Source organism: Lepisosteus oculatus, chromosome 7 (genome assembly GCF_040954835.1).
Source record: "Lepisosteus oculatus isolate fLepOcu1 chromosome 7, fLepOcu1.hap2, whole genome shotgun sequence".
In the NCBI taxonomy this organism is placed as follows: Eukaryota; Metazoa; Chordata; class Actinopteri; order Semionotiformes; family Lepisosteidae; genus Lepisosteus; species Lepisosteus oculatus.
In genome coordinates, this window is record NC_090702.1 from 19,806,089 (window position 1) to 19,818,198 (window position 12,110).

Genomic DNA, 12,110 nt, shown 5'->3' on the forward strand with positions numbered 1-12,110 from the left:
CAATGTAAACTTACTGCAAAAGTACTGAGTGCAGCCACAGATACTGGTAAAATTAGGATCCTCAACTTGAATCTCTCCCTGTTTTTTATGGAGGGGGGGAGAAAACAAAAGTTAATTTAGATACATAGCACGTTGCTGATATAGACAGTCTTAAAGCAGCACTTTTAATTATAACTTTCTTAAATCTTTACAGTGCTGTGCTCATACAATACAATACAATTTAATATAATATATTATACACAGTGGTTAAACTGGTATTATGACTACTGCTTTTAATGCTGAAAGGCCCCCCAAAAAAGAAAAACAAGCACTTACCACCTGACAAAACGGGACAGAACTATTTTGGCAGCTGCATTCTGTTAAAAACAAACAACGAGACCTGAAGACCATATTTTATAGCTTAAAGAAAGAGACGGTTATTCATTAAATTAAAAAACAGCCCTCAGAAATTTTCTTTAAATCATAAGTTAAAACTGCAATTAAACACTAAAAAGGAATATATAATTTGTCATTTGTTATCATAAAATCATAAATTCTAAGAACATATATCAAAAACAACTTCAGAATGTTTACCTTGGCCATAAACTACCAGCTTTCATTTTGTGTGCCTTTCAATAATTAAGAAAAGTACCCTATTTTTCCATATTTTCTTACAAAATAAAATTCAAAATGATACCGCATTTCCATTCTGGGCAGCACTGTGCAGGGACATTCTCCTTCACCAGAACAGTTCCATGAGTGCATTCTATATTAGCTACTGGACACAGATTCACATCACAGACTAAAGGAAAATAAAGGAAGAAGTAAAAGTCAATTGTGTTTCACGTACTGAATTCATAATTGAGATTAGAACTTGTTGATAACTTGTTTCTCAGGGAAAAACTCAGACTAAATTATACTTTCAAATTAACAGTCTTGAAAATTAAATTGGAAGTGATCTGAAGGTAAATGGTTTACCACAGTGATATTGAGGACAGCAACGCTGAGTGGAATTGAGATCAACTGCAAGAATTTCGCCATCGTTGCATGAGGGAATTGGTTCAATGCAGGACTCGCATACTGGAAGAAATAAGACATATTTAACAGGAATGGCTGCAGAAATGTGACTGGTATCGTGGAACCTCACATTGAAACTAGTATAAAATAAAAATTAACACACTAACAGTCCAGAACAATGAACAATTTTACATTTACTTATTTATTAAGTGATTAAATTGGGACTTCTTTTTACTTACCACAGAGAAAGGAATAGCAACAGGATTTGTCTTCTCTGACTTCAACCAGGAATTGGTCTTCTCTGCATTCATGGGGGACCACAGTTGGACAAGCCATGGTATCACATTCTGTTAAACAAGAAGGTTAATTATAGCCAACAACACATCGCTTATGACATGCCTAAAATATCAGCTGTAAAAAAGTAATAATACAGATATACTAGATACACTCCGTTATTAAGATTTTGATCATTCTGATACACAGACATCCACCACGTGAAAATAATGAAAATTCTATGGTATCAATTTGCCAGTCAAGCATAAAAAAGTAATTGAAATCGTTGTGGCTTCATGTCTGTTTATTTTCCTGAAAAGACAAAAACAGACCAGCTGCAAAATTACTTATTCCAGGATGGTGCTTTGAGACTTTCAAGTTTTATAGCAATTAAAGGCATTTATTCATAATTATATTGGAAGATGAAATTGGCTAAGGTAAACAAAAACTGTGTTGTTGACTGAACAAAGATAAGTTCAGTTTTAAGACACTTATTTTACAGTAGAAGAGCTTGAGTGATCGATTTAAGTGCTAGGAGGTTTAAGTAATGACTCGAGCATGATTATAGTATATGTTTCCATTCAACTAATTATTAGAACAAAACCATGTCATGATTCCTTTGCTAAATTTTACCCCTAACCTTAGATTTACCTCTAACACTAGTTTTGAACTGGGCTTGCAGGGATCTATGCCTGACTGTACTCCATTGACTCTACATACTAACATCTATGCCTACAGCCTCCTTTGTATTTCCATCCACACATAATGAAAATGTACCTATTTGAGTATCAAGGAAAGAATGCTTCAAGTAGAAAGCTCATGTTTCCATTTGCATACAACCATATATTGGCATACACAAACCATATATGTCAGGTCACTTCCACTTGTAACATGTGGCATCACACCACAGAACGAGTAATTGATACACATATTATTCATGAATAAGCAAATACATCCAGTGAATGGCAAAGAAGGGATTTTAATGTTGCCTCTACCAATTAACATTTTGAATTGCTTGACTGATCAACCAGTGAGAGTGGCAAGATACTGCTCTCCTTCCCACTTGTCAGACAAACAAAGTATCAAGGTTTGGGAATCCAAGTCTAAGCCAAAGTCTACAATCTAAAGTTCTCTTGAGTAAACTGTTGTCCAGCAGTTTATCCCTTCAACCAATTATTAATAGTGTTAGAAATGATTATTCCAAAATATGATTAATGGAGTATTCTAATAATTCAGTTGTAACTGGAGCATAAAGCTATGTAACAGAAGGCTTACCACATCTGTACTCTGGGCAGCAGGAAATGGTGCTGTATCCGATCACAAGTTTATTTCCATTTTCACAGGCAGGAACCTCATTGTCACAGATTGTTAAATTGCACTCTGTAAACAAAACAAATTGGGGAATTGGTCTGTCACATCAATCACTTTTTCATCTACTGAAAGAAAAAGTAACTCTTAATTTCACTTCTTATGATATCGTTGATCCAAAATATTCAGATCTACTGGCACCATGTCAAGGTGTTCGGCTGTTAATTGAGAGAACCTGTTAAATGAGACACAGCTGCTCTGAATGAATAATTAGTGCTCAGAGGGAGTTAAATTCCACTGAGGTAAGGGAGCTGGTGGGATAGAATCAGTGTGTAATTGGTCATTCCTCTAACCTAATTAAGAGCCTTATAAGACAAGCTAGGAGGAAAAGCGTTTCAGTCTGTGTTGAGTCCTGAAACTCCCTTTTCTTGTAAAGGACAGCCCCCACTGTATGAGAAAACAACAGTCTGGCTGCTGCTCTGTCAAGGATGCAAGTTCTGTTATAGAGGATCAGCTAGGAAAGTCTGATTGGAATTGCAATGCTTGCTAGTGAAGATCTAGTGATTGTTGAAGATTAAGAGAGAAAAGCTGTTTTGTTATAACTGACTGAGAAGGGAGAATACTGAGAATACTCTTCAGCTTAAGAAACTAGATGTAACCAAGTTCATAAATCATTAGTGTTAGCTGTGAGTCAGTGGAACAGAGTAAAATGCAAGTAAATTGTACAGTATTACTTGAGAGAGGACTAGCAGTTAAGAATTACAATCCTGGAAGGGTTCAGAAAGACACCAACTGACCATTTAAAAAAAATTAAAAAACAGTGAGATGCTAACAGTGTCAGTGTGGGGACCACTAGTTTGCTGGTGCTTTATACTAACATACTAACAAGAGTTTCAAAAGGCATCCAAAATATTACATATTTAAATTAAGGACTGATGTTTTTTGCTATTTCTAGATATTTGCTCTGGGACATTTAGCAAACCACACCTTCACAAGCTATCTGAGGGTCACATCTATATCTAAATCTATAATTTAGCCTACATTGTCTAACACTGGTCTCATACCATTACCTTCAATAACTTACCACAGATTTTCTTTCGACAGCATGCTCCTTCTTCGATAACATCTAATACATACTCTCCCTCTCTTTCACAGATGGGCAAGGGCACTTCACTGCAGTCTGGCTCCACTGCAATAATGCTCCCGTTCTCCATACACTTGTACATACAGCAGCCTTTGTTAGAGCCATTCCACACCTCCCCCGGTGCCCTGGGACGTCCTTCATTGTCAGTGCACACTGGAGGTGAAACGGCAATATTCACAAGCCTATTCCAGTTTTCAATTAAATCTATTAAAGCTCTACATCAGCAGGTCAGAGTACTGATCCATGTATGTGTGATATCTGGTGAGTCTGCCAGTTAACACTGCTATTGCTGCTGGAAGAGACATGTCTAGTTTAGATCCCCTGGTAAATAGGGGATAGTAGAGACTTGCAGAACACTCCCACAGCCCTTGTATATAAAATCAAATGATTTTAAATTAAATTAAATTAAATGTCTTCACAGAAACATACTTTATTTGCAATGAAATACCATTGTAAGCCTTGAGGTTGACGAGGGATAAAGTATTTAATGTTACAGAGTTTGGAGGGCCCGTTTATGATCAAGTGACTTGAACTAACTTGGTTAACACTTGAGGTTCAAGTATATTTGGCGTATATTTCGCTACAACATAACTTCAAGATAAAAGTAGCATCCAGTTTCTGTGAGATCTGGATTTAGCAAAACCTGTTCACTACCTCTGTGTACTGGATGTTATTCTTGTTTTTTCATGATTATTTAAAATTGTGTAATAATATAATTGTGATTACTGCATACTACACCCATCTCCATTCTGTTTAAAATGATAGCTGGATGCCTCATTCAAGTGGTGAAAACAAATGTCCCACCAATATATACTGTACATATATCGGTTAGTAAACTACGGGACAGAAATGGGCTCTAAGAGTACAGATTTTTTGTCACCTGTAAACTTTGTATGAGGTTTAGATAAGGCAAAATACCCAGTGGCTGTGATAACCAGTGTAAAGCAGCTCAACTTGTTTCATGGGTTTCACATTTTTAACTATGAAACAGCCAGAAGAAAATTTAAAGTTTTGGATTTAAATCAGTTTTCTGGAGGGCTGGTATTTTTAATTCCATTTTAATTTGAACTAAGCTTAGGCACCCAGTTTAGAACTAAAACGGATGCAGAGGGTGACTGGACCAATTTAACCCCCCGACCCCCACAGTCTTCAGGTGCTGCTGTTAACCAGACCCAGAAAACCTACAGACTCTCTGGCCCTCCACGACCCTGAACATACAACCCTGGTTCAGAGGAAGAACACTAGTTATAGCGCATTGTTATTGAACTCTGTGACCTTTTTATCCTCTAGGTTCAGGCAGATTTAATTTGGATATTTAACACTTGCAGCCTACTGACCCATCTGAAGATTCACTCAAGTGGATCAGCTGCGCTTAGCCTATCTCACATTTGATTAATCTGTGTGGTGTCCAGAAAACAGAAAATAACTGTGTCATTATTAGACGTCTTAAGCTAGCTTGTTACGGTTTAACCTATGTAAAATTATATTTGCATGATGGGCTGTTAATATTTTCTTTATTGACTTTTAAACTATTATATATTATAAAGTATTTAATAGAAAAAATGTCTACAACATTCAGCAAAAAGTAAATTATGTGCATTAATTTATCCCTTCCTTGTTTCTCTTACCATCCTTCCCACAATAGGCTTTCAATAATGCAGTCAAGCTGAAGCAGAAACATGGGTCATGATATTTCACTTGTACAGTATGTAAGTACTGTACCACATACTCACCACACTGTTCCTCTGTGACACAGAAAGCTGAGTCTGCTCGGTGAAGGATGGTCCCACTTTTACACACACACTCCTCTCTTATATAGGAACAGGTGGATTCCTCGTAGTATTCTCGGTTTTGACACGTCTTTGTCTTACAGGTGCTTACGCAAGGATGGTACTCCTTTCCTGGAGGACACTTCAGTGCTATTTGAGGTAAAGATGTAATATGTTGTCATATTCCTACAATAGCCTTACTACAATATTTTTTTAAAATCAAGCTTTGTTTTGCCCACTTTCAATATACTGCAATTAAGCACTTTAAATGAAGAGCTACAATAATACCTTAACAGTTTCTTTGTTTCAATTGTTATCAGTAATGAAATGTTAAAGGCTGTAAACCAGCACAATAATTACAAAAATATCTACAAGAATGCTGGTCAGTCCAAGCTCTTTGGAGATTGTGTGAACAACTTTATATTTACTCCTTTATTTTAACCTCTCCTGGTTAGTGGTAGAATTCTTGTGATAATACTCACGACAAAACTCTGGTGTTCTCCAGTTGATACAGAGGTTGTGAGTGTAACAGATTGCCACATAAGCAGCGAGGAAATCACATTCATGATCTTTGTAATGAAGATCTCCAGCCCAGATCTTATCACAAAACTGCTCTGGTGAAACCTATATATAGCACAAAATTCAAAATAACACAGTTTAAATTTGAAATGAATTTTGTATTTGGAGAACAAAACTTAATATTTCTACATATGGTATACAGAAATCAATATTCCTATCTATTTTGCACTGAAATTCTGAGCTTCAGAACTTAATTATTCTTTGAATATTTTGGGGGGAAACAGACTGTACAATAATATAATACTGATATAGGCTTCAATTTAAGTGTCTGGTACAGAGGCAGAAGAAGTGGATTTCATTTTGAATTCAAATTAACAAACGCATATTTTACTCAGATTTTCAGATGTAAATACCAAAACACAGATACTGTAATTGCTGGAAATGTGGTAAATCAAGAGGTAATCTTACTCATATGTTTGTAACATGTCTTAAGGTTTTAAGTTTTTGGAATGAAAATAACTCAACTAAATAACAAAATGCTATATATTATTATATAATTATACATTGTAGGAATCTGAAAACTATATAAAACTAGCTATGAATTTATTGAAGACATATAACAAGCAGAGGTTAATCAAATGTGTAAACTGTGTAGAGAGGTGAAAAAACAGTATTCTTGACCACAATCAAAACTGAAATATACAGTATTTTACAAGCATTTGTGAAAACAAGACACCATTCATAGTATCTACTATAGAATGAAGTCTTGTAATTAAAAATGAAAAATTATCCTACATGTCCAACATTTTGAACACCCCTTGATAAAAAAACAGATTTACTTTTTTATGGCACACAGTGAAAGGATTCTGATTCAACATCTGGAAGCATTTAGTGCAGTTGCCAGTGGTGCAGTTATCTCCCACTCTCCTGAAGTAGTCTGTTTCCTCTGAGGTATCGACCATCCAGCTGTACAAGAAGACAGGGATATCTTCCACATTTTTAATGATAGTCCCATTGGGAAGCTTCAGGTCATCAGCTGGGTTTCCATCACAGCATCCTCAAAACAAGAAAAAACGCTGTGATAGTACACATCATTACATACTGTAACTTCATCAACCTCAGTCTTGCAAAACCCAAAAAGCACAACAACTTGAAAGGAGAATATGTGTGAACGTCTAGGAGCTAAGGAAAATGCCCATGAGGTTAACAGAATAAAACAAACATACACAAACATGACTTCTCAATCGTCACAAAAGATTATGAATCATTTAAGTATATCTGATTTTGTGATTTCACAATGTTTTACTCTAAATAAACCTTGCAAAAATTTAGCATTTTTTACAACCAGAACTTGTTTACTCATTTTACTAATTTTTGAGGGCCACCTTACTTCTTATTATTTTTTCTTATTTTTGTGTTTTCTTGAGACCTTAATTTTTTGTTTTACCAGGATTACCCATCTCTGCCTCCTAAATGCCTCAGTCGATAAAGGCACTTACCCTACCTGAATGCAGGTTGAGTTCTATTACCAAGGCTTCAAGCCTGAGTCGTGTCTTAATAGGATTTCCCAAACAGCAGCATTCAGCCAAGTATGAGGGCATAGTGGGACCAGCTGCCCAGGGCTCATTTACATTATATCGACAGGATCTTGACCTCCAGGAGAAAAGTTTGTATATCCTTCTTGTGAATGTAGGAATCTAGCCAATTTAACTGTCCATCAGCAATGACCCTTATTAAAAACAGTCTTACCACACAGGCCCTGAGTTCCTCCAGTAGTGTTGAAAGGGGGGCTGTACTGGAGGACCATGATGCCAGTGCTGTGGTACCACTGGATGCTGACCCCCCCGGGGGTGTTGATTAAATACATGGTGCCTGTGTCGTCAATGTGCAGATTCTGACGTGAGAATGGAAGCCTTGCATTTATGAAGTTTACTGAAACCTGTGAGCAAGAAAAATAAACCAAGTTATTTTATGGGCAACATCCCAACAGGATGAAAACTAAAATGAGTTAAACAATGGCCATCAGCTATTCACCTTTCTGTCCAGCCGATTAATGAGAATCTTATAGGAATGTGTGGTTATATTCAGCTTCTTAAAACACAGTCCAGATGTCCCTCCAGTTGGTGTCTGCGGAGAAAAGGAGGAAAAGAATTATATTACTGCTACTACTATTACTACACATAAAAATAATAATAATGATAGAATGTACTTACTGGACGTCTTATATAATTAACACTCTGAAATGAAAAAGGAAATAATAATTAATCATTAAAACAACTGATGTTACAGAAAAGACACTTGACATTTTTAATATTTCTTATTTTAATATGTGATATGAAGTAAACTGTAGTTATTCAGTGTAACAACTATGAAGCCAGTAACTACTATTCACTATCCAGAACTCCCATCACATAAGTCATACAATTATTTTTACCAAAACCAGCTATTATTATCCAAAATTAAGGATTCAATTTTGAAATTTTTAGTAAGCATGGTTTGATATATTTGAGAATGGTTTGATATAACATACTGTATGAGCACTGCTGAGATTTAGGGCCTCATTCACCAACAATTTTATGCAATATGAAGCACTTACATCAAGGTTTATACACTGTATGTTTGATGATACAGAATGAGCAAAAAATATCACGGAGTCTAAGAAATCAGTGATTTCTAGACTCACCAGATTCAGACGTCTTTGAGTCCTAATGTCTAATACTGAGGGATGGGGAGTCAAATAAAATATTATGATCAGAAAGGGGAGCAGCATATGAAAAGCATGTGCACCACTGTCCACACTTTGCTGTCTCCAAACTCTTATTAATATGAGTTTTGCTGTGCTAATTCTATGATAACTACCCCTGTCTTTGTATTTGTGTTTGTGAATATAGTCTTACTTAAGGCTGAATGAATTTTATACAAAGCATGGTGTTTGCACACGTCATTTTGAATTTTAAGAATTGTTTGTAAACAGGACTTTAGGACCATAAATCAAGCAACATGCTAATGAGTGTCGTTATTACAAACAGCAATATTACCTCACTGGTTGGGCACTTCTCAATATGAGCCACAATATTTTCTCTGGGAAGGTGAACCAATATGTAAGACCCATTGTCATAAAGGGCAACATTATTGCCATCAAATGTAATGACACGAAGATCTGATATGATGGAACAGCGGCCTGCAAGTAAAAATATATATATATATGTACAGCATAGTTAAATAATGGCACAGAGAAGAGTATAAAACATTTAAAAAACCCTTAGTATCTCTTTGCACATGATGAAGTCAATCATTAAGAACAAGGCACCCAACCACTGCTTAGATCAGACCATCTCTCCAAACTGAGCCCCCAGACAAGGAGGTACAGTATCTGCCTATGAATGCAACTGTGTAACGGGAGCCGGTCCTGACTCCCATGTAGTGCGTATTTAGGACCCTATGCAGACTTTAAAATCCGGAAGAGACTAGAGAAGGGCAACAGGGAAACACGACAGAGTCAGGATGGGATGACTGACAGGGGGGCATTGTCGGCAGTGTTCCGGTGCTCGGGGGGCGTGGCGCAGGCGAACAAGTCCAAAACAATCTGAAAGGGGAAACCGGGAAGCAGCCAAAAATCCATTACCAGGAGATCCATCCGAGACTAACACAGGAACAAGGAAGTAGGAACACGCAAGGGTAAACCTCCCAGATGGTCAGGACGCCGGGGAATAAGACCAGCCCTCGGGGTACCCGCAAGCCTTGTGGCATCCATAGGCAAGCCTTGTGGCATCCATCTTCCAAAACTGAGCGCAGAGTTTCCAAGGAACGGGGTTTAAATAATACACACGGAACAAGGGGCAGGTGAATGTAATAATGAAACTAAAATACAAAAAGGGTCGGAGCACCCTCTAGAGGAGGGATGACGATTGTGACACTGTGAGGCTAACAGTGACTTTGGCCAGTGACTTAAGAACTCTTTGGTCCATGGGTCAACAACTATGTGCTGTCTCTTCACAAAAGGGCCTGATATGGAATTGCAAAAAGCATATAATACCGCAAATATTAGTATGGTAAAAGGTGGTCAGATAAGAAAACTAATTAAACTCTTTGTTTTAAAAGCAAAGTGTTACATATCCAACTTTGTGCATCACTCAGTAAACACAAATCCTACAAGCTTGGTGATGGCAGCATTATGTTATAAGTCTGTTTCTCCTCAGAGGGACTTGCTATGAACATAGATGGAGCAGAATACTGGAAAACTATAGAGGAATACCACCTTCAAACCCAAGACTGTGATCCAAAGCACAAGGCTAAAGCCTACATTGAAGCAGCTTGAGAATAAGAAAGTCAATATCCTTGAGTGGCCTAGTCAAAAGTTCTGACAAGAATCCTATTGAGATGTGAAAAGACTGTTGTCCATAAGTGATCCCCAAGTAACTTGACAAATCTTGAACAAATCTGTCAAGAAGAGTTGGTATTAAAAAATAAACACTGCAGTGTCTTAAGAATAAAAAATGTTAATTTCCTTGAGAGGCCCTGTCAGAGTCCCGAATTGACTCCTATTGAGAATCAGTGGAAAGAGTCTAAAATGCTGTCCATAATCCATCCCCAAGCAAGGTGAGAGATTCTGAGCAAATCTGCCAATAAGAATGGCCAAAAGTTGCAACAAGACAGTATGCACAGCTGGTAGAAACCTTCCTAAAATCACTTGAGCTTCTAATTGCTGCCAAAGTTGCTTCCACGAAATATCAAGTTCACAAGTCTAAACACTTACGCAATCCACATATTTCATTTTTTTTCTTTAGTTTGTACTGACAGTTACTGTAACTTATCTTACCCTTAGAAGCCTTCAGTTTGAGCATTCAGATGTTGAATAAAATATTAAGTTTCAAAATATTTTTACATAATTTGGGCATTTCACCAAATAAGACACCACAGGAAATGTCTAAATACTATTGCAAATTGTATTTTTACTGAAAAACATTGTTTATGCTCAGTGGCACTGAAGCTCAGAACAGCTCAGAAGAAGACATTTTACAGCACAGGTATACACAGCACAGTATTATATACTGTATATATAGTAAGCATTTTCTTACAAGGGCATTCCCACTGAGGGCAGCAGTAATCCTTGTTGACCTGAACTGGCATTCCCAGGAGCCCACAGTTTGGCTGAGATACATTGTTTCGGCAGTGCATAGAGGCATTATGGAACATCAAGTGCCCGTTGAAACAGATATATTCACTGCACTCGTCCACACGGTAAGAATATGGAGGCTGAAGTCAGAAAAAAGAAAACAACAGCATGAAATACATGTCTTACATTCAGCTATCATCCATGTACTGTACATTTATACAGCTCAATCAGCATACAGTATAGTATATTGAAACGTCAGCCTCCTGTTTGTGCGCTCTGTGTTGCACAACTGTTGTATCATAGTCATAGTAGACTGATTTCCTGTATTGTGGTTTGTATTTTGGTTTGTTTTTCATAATTTACAGACTAAGCTTCGTAGAATTCCAACCTTATCTCCCCCAACTTCTCCCTTGAAATATATGAAGTAATATATCTATCCAATGAGGATTTATAGTCACAAAATCTACAGGACCTTTCAACAGGTAATTATTTCGTTACGATCTAAAACAGATGTAGTCAAACTGCTCAAAGTAATAATGAATTGTGCATACAGAGTGCTGCTTAGTAGCCATGCAGATTAATAGCAAAGACTTTTGATCTATGCTGATCAAAACCACCACAGTCAAGCCGCTAAGACCTAGCAGAAAGTCTTGTTCTGAAATGTCAAAAGGTGGCATATTTGCTTTGTAACTGTGAAGGGCAAGTCAGATAGCGCTGTAAACCGAGCCCCTCAGTATAACCACATGGGAGGAATAGCTCCCACACTAAATCTCCTGCTAATGTGCTACAACTCCTGTCCTGGAGTGACCACCTCATTGGGGACATGGGAAAAATTAATTTTCAGGACTACCCAAGGGTTCCCTCAGAAAGGTTCCTGAAATGTATAGTTGTGTTTTTAATACTTTTGAAAAAAGGCTAGATTAGGAAAACAGATTATTGTGCTTGTGTACTGTAGCTAACACAGGTATCATTCCCCTTCTTTGTT

General features: G+C 37.1%; 1 protein-coding gene across 1 annotated transcript in view; it reads right to left on the bottom strand.

Moving 5' to 3' along the window:
* Nucleotides 1–12,110, bottom strand: part of otogl (otogelin-like) — a 74,718-nt gene that overhangs the window by 9,302 nt on the left and 53,306 nt on the right. The window contains exons 37-51 of the mRNA XM_015352926.2: nucleotides 11,088–11,265; nucleotides 9,048–9,190; nucleotides 8,223–8,246; nucleotides 8,044–8,136; nucleotides 7,759–7,948; nucleotides 6,849–7,066; nucleotides 5,973–6,114; nucleotides 5,455–5,640; nucleotides 3,662–3,874; nucleotides 2,545–2,649; nucleotides 1,236–1,343; nucleotides 958–1,059; nucleotides 677–781; nucleotides 316–356; nucleotides 15–78 (exon numbers count right to left, since the gene is read on the bottom strand). Of these exons, the coding sequence (XP_015208412.2) occupies nucleotides 15–78; nucleotides 316–356; nucleotides 677–781; nucleotides 958–1,059; nucleotides 1,236–1,343; nucleotides 2,545–2,649; nucleotides 3,662–3,874; nucleotides 5,455–5,640; nucleotides 5,973–6,114; nucleotides 6,849–7,066; nucleotides 7,759–7,948; nucleotides 8,044–8,136; nucleotides 8,223–8,246; nucleotides 9,048–9,190; nucleotides 11,088–11,265 (1,912 nt within the window). The remainder of the gene's footprint in view (nucleotides 1–14; nucleotides 79–315; nucleotides 357–676; nucleotides 782–957; nucleotides 1,060–1,235; nucleotides 1,344–2,544; nucleotides 2,650–3,661; nucleotides 3,875–5,454; nucleotides 5,641–5,972; nucleotides 6,115–6,848; nucleotides 7,067–7,758; nucleotides 7,949–8,043; nucleotides 8,137–8,222; nucleotides 8,247–9,047; nucleotides 9,191–11,087; nucleotides 11,266–12,110) is intronic.